The 19,541-nt window shown below is 41.7% G+C and overlaps 1 protein-coding gene across 1 annotated transcript in view; it reads right to left on the bottom strand.

Annotated features, from left to right (window-relative positions):
• Window positions 1-19,541, bottom strand: part of UBA7 (ubiquitin like modifier activating enzyme 7) — a 49,180-nt gene that overhangs the window by 21,948 nt on the left and 7,691 nt on the right. The window contains exons 8-15 of the mRNA XM_048488538.1: window positions 19,225-19,371; window positions 18,836-18,994; window positions 11,868-11,978; window positions 9,533-9,613; window positions 3,460-3,615; window positions 3,046-3,211; window positions 1,367-1,563; window positions 743-807 (exon numbers count right to left, since the gene is read on the bottom strand). Coding sequence (XP_048344495.1) covers window positions 743-807; window positions 1,367-1,563; window positions 3,046-3,211; window positions 3,460-3,615; window positions 9,533-9,613; window positions 11,868-11,978; window positions 18,836-18,994; window positions 19,225-19,371 — 1,082 coding nt within the window. The remainder of the gene's footprint in view (window positions 1-742; window positions 808-1,366; window positions 1,564-3,045; window positions 3,212-3,459; window positions 3,616-9,532; window positions 9,614-11,867; window positions 11,979-18,835; window positions 18,995-19,224; window positions 19,372-19,541) is intronic.

The raw sequence follows: 19,541 nt of genomic DNA, 5'->3' as shown, positions 1-19,541 counted from the left end.
TGACGGCTGGCATTTCCCTAAAAAAACAGAAAGTATGGTAGAAGCCTGCACAATATCAATATAAGGAATATCAATGTTACATTTAAAGGGCTTTAAAAAATACAAAAAAACACACACCAGCAATCTTCATTCTTGGCTTAAGTGGGGGAGTGACCCACAAGGAGCAAAATCCTGAAGGGAGAGGAAATATCAGGGTTTCCCCGCTCTCGCTAACTGTGGGGTTTCTGGGATCAGCAGCACCGTAAGTGTAAGCGTGTATGTACAGAAATCTCTGCCACGAAGGAAACGCTTTCTCACTGCATGGCAGAGCAGCAGTGTATAACCAGCCTGTTTATCCTCACAGGAAGCCTGGAAACAGTGTTGGGCCAAAGGTGGCCCAATGAACTCAAATAGCTACACAGGGACTGAAACCCAGGTCTCTTTGGTCTAATGCAACACTAGATCATCTACCACACAGTTAAACAGTACAGATGGGGGAGAAAGGCAAATGCCCCTCTAGGCATGTTTGGTTTAAAGACAATAATTTCATTTTTGGTCATTTACACTCATGAAGCTGGTGGCAAGAAATTCTGCTTCGTATCCCAGATAAATTTTAGAACAAGTCACAGTTTTTTCTTCAGCAAATTTCCTCCCATAGAGAAATTCTTAAGAAAATCCATTTTATTCTCATTGCTGCGTTCATGATTCCCTTACCCCACCCTTTACCCACAATCGCATAACCAACCTCCTGCCTGACACTCACAGAAGAAATTTGTTGATGGTCTCTGCTGTCATCCTGAAAAGACCCTCAAATTGATCTCGGGCCCACTGCAAGGAAAAAGAAAAGAACACTGTCACTGGTTATTTGAACTTCACTAGAAGATCTATCACCAGCACTATCACCTCCACCCAAGTCTATTTGGGAAACACTGAGAGCCTAGCACATAGGGAATTCTCTAATGCAGACCTCCTTCTGACACCATAACATGGGATCAGCATGACAGTGCCCAACTGTCCTCCTTTCCTTGGAGTGCAAAGGAGATGGGATGTGTTCTCTTTCTACCCCTGTCACAGAACAAGAAGCAGCAGCTGGAATTCTGCATATTGTGAAGGAACTAGCCTGGCTCATAGGTGAAACAGCTGGGCCCCATTTCCTGCTGTCAGCAATGCTGACAACCCCAGTCCTAATGCAGCTACCTGTAAGAGTAAGCAAAGCCAAGGGGCCAGGCAAGGCATAAGGAGAAGAACCAGTTGGCAGATGAGAAGTGAGTGTTCCCTTTTTGGGGATGGCCCAGCTGGAGAGAAAGGCAGGAGAGGGTCTGAGAGAGCAGACATTGCAGAATTTGATCAGACAGGGAAAGAACTGTGGATAAGAAGAGCCCTCTACCTGTAGGGTGTGCTGGATGGTAGTGGGATAGTGACGCAGGGTGCAAAGAGGATACTGTTCTTCATCCTGGTCCTCAGCATGGCCATATGTCTCCGTGAGAAAGGGCACAAACACCTGAACATGTCCTTTGGTGCCTTGCGTTCCAGAATCAAGCAGAGGCTTGAGGTACTGTGTGCACTGTTTACCCACATATGCTCCTGCAGAGAAAGAAAAATGAAGAGCTACAAGGAATGTAGTTCCTTCTGCAGATTCCTGCTTTCATTTGTGCCTGAACTGACAACAAAAAACATTATGGCAGGAGGGGAAATGGAACCGTTGAATTGATGGCATTATTTGAACAGTAATTATGGACTTTCTGCAGCCACTGACCCTCAATGGAAAGTTCAGCACCGCAACGAATTGGATCATCCCCCACTACTTATTCAAGCCTTCTTGCTCCTTGAGGTGGTTCCGCTGGCTCTTTCTCGATCCTGATGTTAACATCAATCAGTGGCGATCCTATACATGCTTACCTGGGAGTAGGACCAAAATCCCTTATGCAACAAGTAAACATACATAAGATTCACAAGAAGAAATTAAGTAATCTTATACTGAGTCTAACAACTCCTTGAATTTTGGTGGCCAGAACTGGACAAAGTATTCCAGGTGAGATCTGACCAATGCAGAATAGAGTGGTACTATTATGTCCCTCAGTCTAGACACTGTACTCCTGTTCGTACAGCCCAGAATTGCATTGGCTTTCTTGGCTGTCACATCACACTGCTGAGTCACGTTCAGTTTGTGGTATGAACTTATCTAGCAAACTCAGTACAGTCTACTCTGACTGGCAGTGGGTCTCCAGTGTCTCAAGTAGAGGTCTTCCAGATCACCTGTTACCTTTTAAATGGAGATTCTGAGAATTGAACCTGAGACATTCTGCATGCATAGCGGATTCTCTGCCATTCAGCCATAGCCTTTCCACTGACAGTTCACTGTACAAACCCTTTGTGAAGTGTTCCTGACCTCCAACAACTTGTTAACTTTTCATCCAAGAGGCACCAGGTGGCCAGCACAAAGCAGACCCTCAAGATCTATCATGCATCCAACCAATAGTCAGCCTTACAATGCTCTTCCCCTCTCCTTCCAAAAGGTGATGTCCTGAGTGTCAGGGTATGGATGGAAGGCACAAGCTACTTAACAGACTTTCTGAAGTTAAAGAAGTTTGGGTCTGGTCATGATGGAATTTCATGATAGAAGAAGGTGGGATCTACATTAAATAAATATGTAGCTTCTTTCTTTTTCACCCACAAGGTCATACTGAAAGGTCTATCAGCTGGTATTAGTGACTCAAGCAAAAGACAGAGCTTTCCGTCACCACAAAGGTAAGTGTCCACATCTACACAGTTCTCTGTTCTTGCCATAACCCACACCCTCGATTGTGGTTTTCTTTTTTCAGTGTTCCATCTTTCCTTACTCTTCACCACCCTAGCTTATGGTACAAAACAAGCAAAAGCCCTGTTGGAACTGAAACATTGTCTGTCAAATGCTTTGAAAACATTTTACAAACACTGAGCAGATGATAATTCTTATTAAGGCAATGCCTGCAAAGAAATCCACTTTACACATTTTATTCTGAACATGGAATGACCAAACCCACAGTACAGTGGAAAGGCCATTGGCATGCCATCTGGAACACTCACTGGCTTGCAGGCTGTCCAGGGCAGTGGCTACACCATCCACGCCAAGGAAGAATTCATCTCCATAGTAGCACTCGGTATCAGGTCCAACTTGATTTTGCTCAGCTGTTACACTGACGCAGGGATTCATGAGCTTTATGGCAGCTGCTGCCACTTGTGATTTCAACTTCTATAGGGACAAAGAGAATATTATTAAGAGGAGCTAGAATGGAAATCAACAGAACTTACTTCATTTGGTCAATTGCTCAGTCATTAGCTAAGGTGGCATGAGACTAGCCATACCAGAGCCTAGATTATGCTTTTCAGCATAATGAATGGCATTTTAGTACTACTTGAGACACATAGCTTGGTCAAACTGCCCCTCCTCCCATACACACACACTTCCCCAAGCCTCATCATCATCTCTGCAAAACTTACAGACACATTCTGTGGTCGAAAGAGGAACTGACGGTTGAGGTTGGAATATTCAATTGTGTCCATGTCTGTCACAGTGATGTTCCCACCCTCACCAGCAGCCAAGCCAATCATTGCAAAGTTCTTCAACAGTTCACAGCCAATGGCACCCGCTCCTACCTGAGGAAGAAGCACTAAGATTGACACAATACCTGTGGCATTCTAGATGCAGCCCTGAGCTTAGTTGCTCTCAGCATTTCCTGGGGTAGGATAGGGGATAAGGGAACAGGTGACATTTTCAAGTTACAAGCCTGTTTCTGGTATAAGATTTTCCTTCACAGTCTACTGGATTGGCTCCAATTCAGGAATATATGTAGAATGCTGTTATTCAGAATTGAAACATATACATGTTCTTTTCAGGAATGATTCATAAATAGGAAACTAGATTCCTATAGCCTTCGATTGCATTTCTCTCCTGGGAAACTTAAGTTACCTTTCAGTGTTAACATGGTATTTCCTACTTGTAGTCCTTCACACTCCTCTTTCAGGGAGTGTATGGAACACACATTATGTATGTTAAGTGCTGCCAAGTCACTGTTGACTCATGGCAACCTTATGAATCAAACTCCTCCAAAGCGTCCTATCATTAACAGCCTAGCTCAGGTTCATTCCGCACATGCAGAATAATGCACTTTCAAACTGCTTTCAGGGCTCTTTGAAGCCGTGCGGAATGGCAAAATCCACTTGCAAACAGTTGTGAAAGTGGTTTGAAAATGCATTATTTTGCACGTGCAGAAGGGGCCTCAGGTCTTGCAAACTGAGGGCCGTGACTTCCACATTATAAGGAAAAACAAATTGAGTTCACACTCTTTGTGAAAAACGACTCACTGGACACATTTTGTACTACAGATGCTCATTAGCAAACACTTGTGAAAAGGGGAAAATATTTGTCTTCAAAATACATTTTTTGCTTCCATCTGGCATTATGAACTAAACCATAATTTGTAACAAAACAAGAACTTGAAGGAAACCTAAAACCTCATCCGATCTGTGTGCCAATTCATCAAATGTGTGTAACACATAGAGAACAATGTGAGACGTTCAAACAAGAAAAAGGAGTAAAACCAGGATGTAATATCAACCCAACCCTCTTTTATCACATAAATCAACTATCTTCCAAACCTTTTTGAAACTTGGTCTAAGATTACTAGTATATGACTCAGCAACACACTGCCTGTCAACACACTAGTGACCTCCTCATGCTCTCACCTACACAAGAAGAGACCTGTGTGGAAGTTTGAACCAGAAAACTAGAAAAAATGCCCTACTTAAGAACACACAGATGAACTTTGTGGGGGAAAGACAAATGCCACAACAGTCAAGAAGCAGCACTAAAATGCCAATCCCATCCAATGGTACTGAAAGTAAATCCTGTTGAACTTGAGGAGCATGATTCTCTAATCAGCTAGATGTGGATTTACAACTTCAGTGCTATACTGAAAAATACAGTATTCTGTCCCCTTTTCAGATCCTGCAAAGCCCCATCCTAAGAGAGATTCTTACTGTGCAATCCTATGCAGAGTCACTATAACAGGGTACTAGAAGTATATTTATTCAATAATGTCCCACATAATTTAAAGGAATGGAACTGTTTCTTCCAGCAACTGGCAGCATCACAATTAATCCTTTAATCAGTCATTTCCTGATATCATTAGGAAAGGTAATTCCACAATTTGCTCTTGATTTCATTTCATTTTTAATTGATCTGTCAGTATGGCTATTTCATTGGAGAGAACCTGCAGAGCTAAAAAGCATACACAAACAAAATGATGTTTGATGGATTGGGAAAATGTTTAACTTGGCTTAGTGCATGAAACATTAAAGAGAGCAGGAGAGGAACAAAGAAAGACAAGAAACAGCCCTCCAGGGCCTGCTAGATTTGAAGTGAGAGAAATATTATCTAGCCAATGGGAAAGGTTACCAAGCTAGTAAATTTCAGAATCTGCCTCTCAGTTGCTTAAATTCAGCTAGAATAGATATTGGAAATTCTTGATCAAAACTGCTATGTCTTTATATTTCCATAAGTAGACACCCACCCCCACCCAGATCTGGAATGTAACACTAGGAAGAGGGTGACTTTTAGTCTTCTCCCATTGTTCGGATGCAATTTGACCATCTAGAGGTATTATCTGCCCCAAGTAGTAAAAGTGTGAGGAGACAGCATATACATTCTGCAGTCCTGATCCAAAATCCTAATCCAGTCAGTGCTCTAAGCCATTTAATTATCTGTGAAACCAAGAAATGGTGGGGTGCTATCTACAACCTGATTCTCCTGCCAGGAGCATAAGTAGCACTTTGTGTTTCAATTTGAGCTAGCATTGCAATTCGAAAGAAAGAAAGAAAGAAAGAAAGAAAGAAAGAAAGAAAGAAAGAAAGAAAGAAAGAAAGAAAGAAAGAAAGAAAGAAAGAAAGAAAGAAAGAAAGAAAGAAAGAAAGAAAAGAAAAGAAAAGAAAAGAAAGAGAGAGAGAAAGAAAGAAAGAAAGAAAGAAAGAAAGAAAGAAAGAAAGAAAGAAAGAAAGAAAGAAAGAAAGAAAGAAAGAAAGAAAGAAAGAAAGAAAGATCGATCCCCATAAACCATGTCTGGTGAAGAAATCCAAAAGGCAACAGGGGAAACACTGGTCTAGAGCTGTTTGTCAGGAACCCACTGGAATTCTCCCCTATAATTTGTTTATGTAGTTATTTCCGTCCAAGACAGCCTGGCTATTTTGAATCAAACTTCATCGGGACTGCTTCTAAGTAAACATGCTTAGATTGGAGCTGAAAATCAACAAGAAGTGAAATTCTAAGCAGACTTCAATTGACTTAGAGGGGTGGAATTCTGCTTTAGACTATTCCGTAAGATACATTTCAAGAATGTAAATGATGCAAGTCTGGGCCTAACAATGAATGTATTCTAGGGAAGGCTGTCAAAGCACTGCAGGATAAAAAAGCACTGCAAATGTTTAATCAAATTAGAGTTTATACACTAATTAGATACAATCAGGAGCCTTTTATACCTGTGCCAAAAAGATTCCAAATAGTACACCCAGAAGTCTTGAATGCTGTACTAAAAACAGATAAAGCAAATCAAGAAACATTATGTAAATCTGAGTCTCTTTTAGAAACACTCAATTTGCATTGTTTATTCTTACCCCAGGATTTGAGCTGAGGTAGCTAGGCATGTAGATATTAAAAACTACCACAAAGCCACAGAGGCCACAAAATAACTGCAAAGATTCTTAGGAATCCATGCCAAATTTCCCATAAAAGTTACACATGCAGAACTGCAGATGGTGACACCCTTGGATATAAACATTACTGACCATTGCAATTGCCATTTACACCATAATCCAAACACTTTTATTTTGTGGTAATAAAGTCTGGAGACCACCTTTAAAAATTTGCTACACTTTAGGGTGAAATGCTTCCAGGTTTCTTCACAGACAACTATGAGAGCAAATGTTATGTTTACAAAGAAACTCCAGCAACAGCTGCAAAGCAGATCTGGATTAGTTACTCATACAAAAATCATTATTCATCTTCTGGTGGAGTCAACATTTCCTTCATCACAAAGCACTGGAAAAATAGGCACTGAAGTCAAGGGAAAAGTCAACCTAATCTCATGTCATCAATGCCCAAATGAATAAACTACTTCCGGACCAGCGAAGGGGACTATTTTAAACAAATGTGGTTTTTAAAAAAACACAAGAGACCCAGGCAGGTCATTTGAGAAACCTACAGATTTCTGTGAAAGCTATTAACATTTGCAAAAATTATAAAAACAAGCAGTGCCCATGGCAAACAACTGAAAATGAGGAGGCACAAAACAGGCTTCAGGCTTCCAGACGATTGTAACTAGCGTAAAAGGAAATGGGTATATACTCTCTGATCCACTGCACAAGACTAAATTAAATTTAACAAAGAACAGCATCTAAATAGGGAGAATGGGGCAGAGAGCACTAGTTACTCTGTAGCCCATAAGTGAAGGCAAAGCAGGGTGAAAGCAACCGTGGAGACAGAGGAGGGGGTGTCCCATCCCACCTTACTTCTCTTCCTTATCTGCCTCCTCCATGATCTGCCAAAGCACTCCACCCCACCTCTCTTTACATCATTGACTTTATCAGAGACACCCAAACTTCAGCCAGAAAAGACAGATGTGCTACAAATTGGTTGAAACATGCCATGCAAGGTACCAGACTGGGTGCCTTCATGCCTGCCCGAGCAAAAGAGATCCAAGGCAACACTGATCCTTTCCTCTGCTAAAATACAGGCAGAAACCTCATAGAAACATAGAGATGAAAGGGACCTCCAGGGACAACCCCAGCACAATTCAGGAAACAACTACCTCCTCCCCCACACCCCAGTGACCCCTGCTGCATGCCCAGAAGATGTGGGGGGGGGGGAACCCTCCCGGATCAATCTGGCCTGGAGAAAATTGCTTCCTGAACCCAAAGAGTCATGAAAGTCAAGCATGGACCCATCCCTTCCTGCCCTCCCTCTCATGACATGCTCAAGTTTACAGAATCATCAGCACTGTCGGATGGCGATCTAGCCTCTGTCTTGAAACAGAAGAATTTGACACAACGATTTTAACAACACCAACTGTGACTTTCTAATTGCTTCAAAGACAAATGAAACCAGAATTACAGGATATGAAGGAGATTAGGATTTTATCATAGAGGCCCTCTTGAAATTGTGCCTATCGTTAAGCAATATAAATTTATTATTCCCAGAAGAACTCAACAATGATGCTTTGTTGATGACTGCTATATTGCATCAAGCTGGTCTTTATCAGTTAGAGAGTAGATAAAAATAATGAATGGATGTAAAAGTAAAAGTAAATGCTGAAATTCTGGCACGTTTAAACTGATTACAAACAAAAAACATGCCATTTCCCTGAGATTAGTAGCAAATGTTCCAGCTTGTCTACATCCTTCTTAAACTGTCGTGTCCAAAACCAAACACAATACATCATTCCAAGAGAGGGAATCAAAATGAAGATGCACCACCATCCTGCACTTCAGTGGGATGATATGAAGGAATCCAAGAAGTATTGTCGTTGTCATTGCCCAGAACCAGTTGTCCTGTTCTCATGCCTGACTGACTGGGAAAAGCAAGCAGCATGTCTGCAGGAGTCAATATTAGTTGGGCTACCCCAAACTATACCCCTTCATCAGTGGTGGGATTAAAATAATTTAACAACCGGTTCTGGTGGTGGGATTCAAATAATTTAACAAATGATTGTTTACAAGCACCATTTTAACAACCAGTTTTGCCGAAGTGGTGCGAACCTGCTGAGTCCCACCACTACCCTTCATGTTGCCTCTCTGCCAAATACCAAAGTCAAGCAGTCCTGCACATTTGCTCCTCTTGGGCCAGGCCTTTGATTTATTTCATATTAATGTACTTTACACCAACAACCAATGCAGCCATCACGTTTAGTAAATATATTCTTCCCCACCCCTCCACGTTTCAACTACTACCATAAGTGGAAAGATCTCAGCAACTCCTGTGATTAGAAAAGCTGCATTGTACTTCCTTCATTAATTATGGAAGAAGCCCCTGGAGTCTTTCAAAAGACTTGCCCAGGCTGCTAGAGATCTACCAGCACTTTTGAAGGAACTTACATAAGAAGCTATTTAGGAGAGAGAGTTGGTCAGTAAGAATACCCCCAAGAATTCCTCCATTTCCAAGGATTTACTGACTGTCCAGGTGTGTGTGTTGTGGAAAATACCATGAATAGTACAGAACATTGTAAAAATGTCATCAAAATTATGGCTGTACAAACAACTACAATTATGGCTGTACAAACAACAGTACTGTCAGCACTGCTTTATAGCAAAGGGCGTAACTATACAACTCACTGGATTTTTCCAGCTCCCTGAATCTGTGGGTCCCATTTACTACTAACATACTAGGCCTTCTATTCCTGTTCCTTCTTACAAGCATAGCCCTCATAAGTCACATCCCCCCTCCCCAATCGCTATTCTGCTCTCAGGACCTCTTCATCATCTTCATTCAACCCCCTTGATGTCACATACAGTTGGCCAAACTCACCACAAAGTATTTCTGCTTTCCAAGCCGTTCCTGGAAATCAGCACCAAAAACAGCAATTTGCCCATCATAGCGGCTGCCATGCTGTCAGAGAACAGAGATGGCAGGCATTAGAGATCCAAAAGGAATGCTCCAAACAGGAGAAAATAGGAGGTTAATATGGTTTTTAAGGAGACAGTTACGATCAGCTTTAATAGGTTCAGAATTTGGACTCCTTTTGAACAGGAGTTCAATCAAGAAGAAAAAGAGCTTCCTCACAGCCAAAAGTGATTGAGTTTGACAGAGATGAACTGCCAGAAGAAGCACAACATGTAAGTCCACTATGAGCAGACTCAATGGCTAAACAAGATATGTCAGGATGAGAAAGGTTTGCTTATCTGTGTGCTTGATCAAACCATATATTGGCTTTCATCCACCAGAACATTTTTGTGGGTGGAAGGATTTTCAACTGTATGACTTTTGTACTCCCCTCCCTTGCAGATCCAAATGCCCAAAAAAAAAACACTGCTCAAGGGGGCAGGAAACCCACAGGAACAGCACTTGGGGGAATTTGGAGCTGTGCAGGAGGGGAAGGTAAGAACATCACACTTCCTGGACAGAAATTCTTCTGTCTGCTAAAACACTCTGGTGGACTCCACCATATAGTTGAGGGTAGAATGTCTTATTTTAACATGAAAGGGGGCATGAAAGTACAGCAAGCTGTCTGTAGGCAGATCTAAGAATATGACAAGCAACACACTACAGATAAGGGCCAAACTACACATGATGTTGAGCATCCATGGCCAGATTACCAGAAGTGTAACTGAGTTACAAAAAGCATCCTGTAGAGGCCCCCAGTACGGATCAGGCCTGCAGGGGGAGAATTAACTCTTCCCTCTATGCTGTTTGCCCAGTCACAAATAGATGCTTTAAACCCCAAAAAGGAAAAAAAGACAGGCACAATGTGGATATCAGGGATATACAGTGGTTAGAGTGTTAGATTATGACTTGGAAAATCTGGGTTCAAATCCAAGTCAACCATGTAACTTGCTTTCCCTCTACCTTATCGACCTGCCAGGATCGCTGTAGGGATAAAATGAGACCAGCCGTGTATGCCACTTTGAGCTTTGTAAATAATGGGTGAAATAAAATAATCTCCATCACTATCCCACTCTTGGTGGTGCAGGAAGCAATGGAATCCCCACCACCACCTGGCAACAATCCTTACTCCACAGTCGAACTGTGGTGCTCAAAGCACTGTAGGTCAGCTTGCCAGGTGGTTGGGTGGTGGTGTCTCATTAAAGAGCTTAGAAGGGAAGCAACTGTGGACCTTAGCTCTGACCCCTCACTAGTGGCAGGGAGGGTCCACAAGGAAACTCAACCCACAGTTTCCCGTTGAGTCAACTCTGATTCAAAATGGGAAAGTAAACTGTATCATGTTCTGGGTATGGTGTTGTATGGAAGCTCCCTCAAAAAAGCTGAAGCATCCAGCTGGCCACAGAAGGCAAAACCTCCACATGGAAGCAGCATATGTTTAACACAATCTGCAACATAAAATGGTTTAAAACAGAGAGGATGCAGTAAAACATCAGATACCAAGAGGATTGAAAATGAGCCAAAAGACTGGGTGATAAGAAACGTTTTTGCCAGGTGCCTTAAAGTCAATAAAGTAATAAAAGTAAACGGCAGGTGCATCGCAAACGGCAGAGCATATCACAACCAGGGAGCCACCCCTGAGGAAAGCCCTCATTCTCTATTAATCACTTGGCTCACTTATGCTTACAAGAGAATAGAGAGCCGGGCTCAGGGCTCTATGGTTGGTCGGTAGGATTATAAGGGACTCAGGAGAGGACATCTCAGGCACCTTGATCCCAAGCCATTTATGGCTGTAAAAGGTAAGTGCCAACATTTTGGCTTGGGCCTAGTAACTTGAGTTTTTACACATCATCTGATGTATTCAAAGGTATTTAACAAATGAATTTAATACAAAAGGAAGTGCCTGGTACAACATTTGGAGGACAAGACCCTCACAGGCCTATTTGTGGCTACAGACTTGATTCTTCCTTATTGTATGCCCCTTTGGATGCCAATATCAGACATCCACCACCACCACACACATTCACATTCACTTGCTATGAGAATGGGGAAAACACAGCAGCTGTCTACATCATGTCAGCTTTGGGCTCTAACTCTTTCCAGTACATGAGAGACAGTGGGGGAGGGGACATATATATTGCCAGAACCTTTTCCAGACTGAAAGTTGACATAAAGGAGGGGGATACATATAAACAGAGCTCTGATCCCATCCAAGCAGAGATACTGTGATGGAAAAATACAAACAGAAGAGCTTATCACTTACTGGAGTGCAGTTTTCCTCAGTCAGCAACACACCATGATCTTCCTCAGGCAAACATTCATAGGCATCAAAATATAGCCACTGGTCCAGAGGAGTGAATTTCCCAGAAGCTGCCTGCAGGCATAACAAGAGGGAGAAATTTTACTTTGGAGGAACTGCACTTTTTTGTTTGTGGGGGGCAGAAAGCTGTTTCTCTCAAGGGTCACAAAAGCCTCCAGAACAATACCATGACGCTTACCACCTTTATTCCTTGAGCAGGCTCTTGTGCCTGTAACAAATAAGTAACAGAAAGAAATTCAATAGGAAAAGCTTCCTTATGCCTTCATCTGCATGCCAGCAAGAGCTGCATTTTTCATTTCTTGCCTGTCATAAACCAGGGCACAAGAACCTCATCACTCTTCTCAACTTCAGTAAGGTCACAATGGCAGCAGACCCTGCTGGCCAGCCACTTGTTATGGAACCCTAATGAGCTCCCTGCCTCCAGAAATCAATTTATTCAGCACTAAAAATCACAGGTGAAAAACAGCAGAAATTCTGATCCTCAGATATCGGTTGCAACTCACAACTTGGCTAGTTCATACTCCACTGTGCTTGGAGACCATCCCATGAAAAATGAACATCTCATAGGTCTGAATAACCAAATTCCTGATTACAACTAAAAGAAGGAGTTTTCCATTTGTTATATAAATTACTGAAATCATCTTCTTCAGCAGAAAGTAAAATAAAAATTAAAAAATGACATTGGATCAAGTCTTGTGCTCAGATGCCAACGGAGGTAGAACAGGCAGGAAAGAAGAGGAAAAATTGGCAGGAAAAAAAATTGTTGGAGCCAAATCTTTCTGAGAAGCCTGGGAACAAGAGATGGGGAGTTCTAGGCAAAGTTAACTTTCTTGCACTGACATCTGGTAAAGTTAATAATAACAATAACTTTGGTAAGCCAATCCATCCCCTATTCTGTTCACCATCTAATCCTGCAGAGCACTTCAGCCAGCTAGCTAGGAGATAACTCGTTTTCATACTGGTAAAGATTGATCTTATTTGCAGACAGGCTTGAGGTGCTGCAGGAGGGCTGGAAATCAGTCCATCCTGCCTTTTAACAATGTTCCCCTTTGGAACCCAGCTGAGATCTTGCCTAACCTGAGCCACAAAATATTCCCAAATTATCCCCCAGGTTTGGAATCTTCAGCACCAATGTCAGACCCTGGTCTAACAACACTTTTCAGATACTGTATACAAATGTGTTAATCACGTTCAAAACGCTTCACATTGTAACCTCTAAGGTCAGTATTCTCACCTCCATTCTTCAGGTGAAGGGACTACAGCTGAGATCTAGTGCTTTGCCTAAAGACCTCTATCAATTTAATAGTTGAGGCAAAATTTGAACCAAGGATTTAGGACTGCACTGTCAGTCTCTTAAGCCTCTTTCAGTCATTACTATTAACTGTGTGCAAGGAGAGGTCACACACACATAGTACAATCCTCCAAATGGCTTCCATATTGCTTAAGCAGGGTAATGCGGGTATTTATTTATTTTTGCTTTGGTTTGTGCAACTGGAAACCCTAGTTTTTAGAGAACCTATTTGCACAAATTAAAGTTAGAAAATACAAACATTCCCTGTTCACACAACTGGTAACCACACATATCAAGAAGACTGCACTCTGAGCAATCTCCCTTTACCCACAAGTTGATCAAATGAAGGAAAAGGGCTTTAGGCACCGTGCTATACTAGCTTTCATGCTGTGTAATTACATTTAATGGACCTGAACGATGCTCATGGACAACAGGAGGTATCTGACAGAACAAATGCTAAAATCAGAACGTTCAATCACATTAAAGCAAAAAAACAGGGAAAAGAGGCCCATAATAATGCAATCATTCCGCTCTTCACCATAAAGCACTAAATCAAACTTTAAGATCAAATGGCAACAGACCTCTTTCAGATGTGGCTCAGAAAACACAAAGACAAGCAGGCAAGCACTAACTAAACTTAACTAGAGTACTCTTAAGGGGGCCCTTCCCCTGATAACAATTCCTGCTGGGTGGTGGTCTTGCTTGCTTATTGATAAAACTGACTGTGGGACAAACCTATCTTCAAATCAGAGAAGTCTCCTACTTTAAAAAAAACTGACCCAAAGCTTCAGATGCCATCTAGTGGCCAATCTGCAAAACAGAAAGAAAAACCCCACACATTTGCCAGCAAACAAAAAAGGATGCATCCAACACAACAGAGACTCTCCATACTGCATTATTTATTTATTGATTGATTGATTGCATCCCCCCCCCCCTTCCAAGCCCCTGGTGAGCATTTTTAAGGATCTTTTTAAAATTAGTAAATGATGTAGTGCTATAATATTATAGCGCTATAGCAACTACCAATTTTTTTAAAGCCTCACAAAGCAGGAGGTTGTGCAGTAGGGAAAATGGTGGCTATCACGGGTTGGAAGAAGGAAAATAGCACTGATGTGGGCGAGACCTTTAAAAATCCATATGTCCCATCCAGATGGTGTGATTAGGTGCTTGGAATATGTTCTTTTCAAACAGGATGTTGAAAAGCAGATTTGGAAAGAACAGGAAAAGGATAATTTGAGCACAAGCTGAACATGACATTGTACAGATGGTCCCCCAAAAGTGCTCCAGTTTGGAAACCAAAGTGGAGACAAACCTCCATGTGAAAGTGATTAAAGAAAGGTTTACACCCAAGTTCAAAAGTGACTATGCATACCTTGCCATGTGTTACTCTACCTGCTCTTGTTGAATGAATAAAAAGTATATACAGTCAGGAGTTGGAACATGAAATTAATGGAGGTGGAACAGAAAATGAAATTAGGTATTATATTTTATATTTTGTAACAAGTCCAAGACAGTGTGTAGCTGTATGTTTTGTTTCAGATTATTATCGTTTATAGCATGTTACAATTTGAACAAAAATTGTTGCAAAATGATGTATAGATAGTATTTGAAACCAAAAAAATGGCAAACATGTATAAAGGCTTGTCAAATAGATGCTGGAAATGTCAACATCAAGAGGGGTCTTTTTTCATATGTGGTCGACATGAAAAGAGGCTATGATTTTTTGGGATATGATACTCAAGGAACTGCAAAAAATGTGAAAATAACAATTGTGAAAAAATTTGACACCTTTCTGTTGGGAATAATGGGTGAAGACGTTTCTAAGTGATGTAGAACTGTTTATGTATATGACAACTTTGCACAAAAATGGAGAGACAATAAGATACCAACAAAAGTGGTCTGGATTTTGAAAGTTACACAATATGCAGAAATGGCAAAACTGACATCATCATTAAGAGATAATAGTTTGAACAATTTTTCACAAAACAGGAAACCTTTTACAGAATACCTGTAAAGTAAGGCCTTTGACGAGGTGCCCCATTATATTCTTGCAAGTAAGCTGGAAATATGTGGACTAGATGATGCAACTGTTAGATGGATTTGTAACTGGTTGACTGGCCGAATACAAAGAGTGCTCATCAATGGCTCATTTTCATTCTGGAGAGAAGTGAATAGTGGAGTGCCACAGGGTTCTGTCCTAGGCCCAGTGCTATTCAATATTTTTATCAATGACCAGGAAAATGAAATAGAGGGCATGTTAATCAAATTTACAGATAATACCAAATTAGAAGGGGCACGATTCAAAATCATCTGGACAGATTAGAGAGCTGGGCCAAAACAACCAAAATAAATTTCAACAGAGATAAATGTAAAATTCTATACTTCAGCAGAAAAAAGGAAATGCATGGATATAGGAGAGGTGACACCTGACTTGACAACAGTACATGTGAAAGAGATATGGGAGTCTTAGTAGACCACAAGCTGAACATGACTCAGCAGTGTGATATGGCAGCCAAGAAAGCCAATGCAATTCTGGGATGCATCAATAAGAGTATAGTGTCTAGATCAAGGGAAGTAATTGTACCATTCTACTCTGCATTGATCAGACCTTACCTAGAGTACTGGGTTCAGTTCTGGGCACCATAATTTAAGAAGGATATTGACAAGCTGGAACGTGTCCAGAGGAGGGCAACCAAAATGGTGAAAGGTCTGGAATCCATGCCCTACGAAGAGAGACTTAGGGAGCTAGGAATGTTTAGTCTGGAGAAGCGAAGGTTAAGAGGAGACATGATAGCTATGTTTAAATATTGGAAGGGATGTCATGTCAAAGAGAGAGCAAGGTTGTTTTGTGCTGCCTCAGAGACTAAGACCTGGAGTAATGGATTCAAGGTGAAGGAAAAGAGATTCCACCTAAACATGAGGAAGAACTTTCTGACTGTCAGGGCTGTTTGACAGTGGGATTTACTGCCTTGGAGAGTGGTGGAGTCTTCTTCTTTGGAGGTTTTTAAACAGAGGCTTGATGATCATATGTCAGGAGTGCTTTGATTGTGTGTTCCTGCATGGCAGGGGGTTGGACTTGATGGCCCTTGTGGTCTCTTCCAACTCTATGATTCTACCTTTTGAAAAGCTACTCAAACATAGAAGTAGTGTTAGGGTTTGAAATTTAAAGAAAATAGTAGACTGTAATTACCAGAATATATTTAAGAAAGAATTACTGAAAGAACATGCTAACCGTAAACACTGAAGTTAAAATTAACCTGTAGTCAAAGGTAAGATGGCTGGAAGTCACCTTATGATGTGTAATAGGTTGTGCTTGGGTTTTGGGGAGGGGAGGTGGGGTTATATGTTTTTCTGTTTTGTGTTGTCTTTTCATGGCTCCTATTTTAAAATGTATACATGCAGGAGTGGCTCCAAATATTATTAGAAACAGATGTGTCAATACTTCCTGATTCTAGGGTTTGAGCTTCAATGTAATGCCTGAGGGAGAACTTGCACATGGAAAAGTCACAAACTGCACGTGAACCTCCCTCCTGTAAATTTCTTAAGATCTCATATCGGAACCACAAACAGCAGAATCTCAGACAGTATAAGGCACTTACATGTTCCGTTACTGACACCTCAGATAAAGTCTGAAGGAGCTCAGAGGTGCACATCTTGATAATGTGGAAAAATTTGATGCATATCATAGTGCCAAACTACACAATACAATTTCTAACAAGTTCAGTCCAGAGTTATTTGCGCCAGGGGTGCTTCTGCTCAGGAAAAATTGTGCAGGAGGGAAGGCAGGAATTTCCTCTCCACCAGAGGCAGGGCAACCAGGGAGTGTGTGTGTGTGTGTGTGTGCCACGCACCGGGCGCACGGTGTTGGGTCACATGGGGGTGCAAAATTCCCCTTGACCCCTCCCCCTTCCCCATTCTCCCCCGCAGTGCCCCCCTGCGGCACCCCCCACCCCCTTCCCACACTTACCTTAGTTCCTTTCCTTTTCCTAGAACTTTTTCAGCCTGAAAAAAAGGCCTGTTCACAGTACAGGCTAAAAACGGCCTGAGGAACTAGTTCCCAGGAGACTTTGGGGCTCACAAGGTCTCCTGAGAAGTATAGTTCCCATCAGGCCGTTTTTAAGCCTGAACTGTGAATAGGCCTTTTTTTCAGCCTGAAAAAGTTCTAGGGAAAAAAGGAAAGGAACTAAGGTAAATGTAGAAGGGGGGAAGGGAGAGCCGTGGGGGGGGAGGGGCACTGTGTGGGGCATGGGGGGTGGAAAATATAGACTGCGCACCGGGCGCAGTTTGGCCCAGCTACACCTCTGCTCTCCACACACCACAGCACCACATCAAATTACCCTTCCCCACAGACTTTGAAAAACCCATTCCCAACAGTTACTGTGTGCGGATGCAAGTTGTGTCCCCAAAACCTAAGCCTAACTTGTTATTATATCATGTACTCTAGCCCTGTTTCTGGGAACTAAACCAGACACCATAGATGTATAACTGACCACTGAAATTAATGACAGTTTTTATGTTCCATAAATATAAAAATCGGAAGAAGTAGGCCTTGAAAAATGTGAGTGAATTGCCTCCTCTCTGCACTCATTTAAAATTGCCTACCGTAATTGTTAGTATGTTTGTTTGTTTAAATAATCAATTGACAATCATATCTGGCTATTCCAAAAGAAAACCAGTTAGATTGGTTTAAAAAGGACAGGCAACATCCCAAACGTCAATGGTGATACAGAGTTAAGTAGATCATGGAGATGGGATACTTGCCTTTCTAAGTAGGAAAGGAAGCTGCCACTTCTGGGATCCACTGGGAAATGTCCTGGTAACTCAGTCATAATTGCTACCTTTAGGCAGTTTCTGCCTGTTTGTTATTTAATAACCAATTAAATGTATTGCTGCTTCTTGCAGAGAACAAAAGTGTTACACAATCCTTCTAATCAGGACCAGATTAAGACCTTTAGAGGTCCTAAGCACTGAAAAGATTGTGGTACAACCTCCTCCCCCAATACTGTATATGTAATTCAAAACAAAAACAATAGTAAACCATAATATATATATATTCTAATGAATAAATATCATTATTTGTAAGAAACAAAACACGTATTATTCCACTGCTTTCCTGTCTTGAAGATACATAGCATTTTAACTTACATGAATCAAAGATGCAAAATAATGTTTACTGTTGCTTACTTATAACTTTAAACTATAAAAAGTTTTCTCCTGCATTTTTTAATCACAGAGTCTTAGGTCATATCCTCAAAATTAATCTGATGTAATAAATCTGCTTCAACGTTTAGCCAAGAAAAGGAGAAAAAAAACTCAATGGGGCTCTCTTTACTTGAGGCCTAAGCACATGCTTATTTTGCTTACTGGTTAATCCAGGGCTGCTGCTGATGCTGCAACCTGTGGCCTCAACAGTCTATATGAGAAAGATCAGTGGCCTGTACAGCAGTTACAGCTTCAACTACCAAACTTAGAATCCCTAATCATCAATGGTATTAAAAGAGGACTGTGCCCCTTTGGTATTCCCACCACCACCACTTTAGGGCTTCTTAGGGCCCAGATGCACCATGGGAAATGTCCTCCAAACATAATAGGCTGCCTGTGTAGTTTCTTCACTACTCACCTTCAGCACCTCATGAGCAGCTACAGCTCCAATGAAGGCATTGATTGGATTCAGGGCCCCAGTACAACCATATGCAAATGTCCGCACCAGATCCTCAGCCAGGGGGTGCTGACCCATAGGTAGGGCCTGTGCTAGCTTCACCATCTCCTCCGCATCTGCCTACCAAGAAATAATGATGGATGAAGTTGGGCAAGGTATCTTGCTGAGGATGACCATAATGGTTACTTGGAGAAGAGGTAACGAGATAATTTGCAGAAAGAAGAAACTTTCTGTAGGAAAGGTCAGGTTATGAGAAAATGTAGGGAAGCTCAGGACAGGTTATGAGGAAATGAAGCAAGCTGGAAGAAGAGCATGAGTTGCCAGAGGTGAAAAAGTCTAGAGGGTCTTGCCTGATTTCTAGGCCTAGGCAGACGCTTCATTTTGCTCTGGAATAAATGCTGTGCCCAGAAGGCCCTGTGAAGGGTGTGATAGCGAGACATTTTCCCTGCATCAGGAGTTTTGATCTTGGGACTGTTCATGGAGACCCTCAAGGATTCCTGGCAATTCAGAAATAAATGGAAAGTACAAAATTCATGTCCTTTCTTATAAGGCAACCACCTCAAGAACACTGAACTCCTTCTATCATTTTCTATAGGGTTGCCAACCTCCAGCTAGTGGCTGGAGATTTTTCACTATTACAACAGATCACCAGGTGACATAAGTTTAC

This window comes from Sphaerodactylus townsendi, linkage group LG03 (assembly GCF_021028975.2).
Source record: "Sphaerodactylus townsendi isolate TG3544 linkage group LG03, MPM_Stown_v2.3, whole genome shotgun sequence".
Lineage (NCBI taxonomy): Eukaryota > Metazoa > Chordata > Lepidosauria > Squamata > Sphaerodactylidae > Sphaerodactylus > Sphaerodactylus townsendi.
Note: the sequence above shows the minus strand (reverse complement) of the source record. Positions and strands in the feature narration are given on the sequence as shown.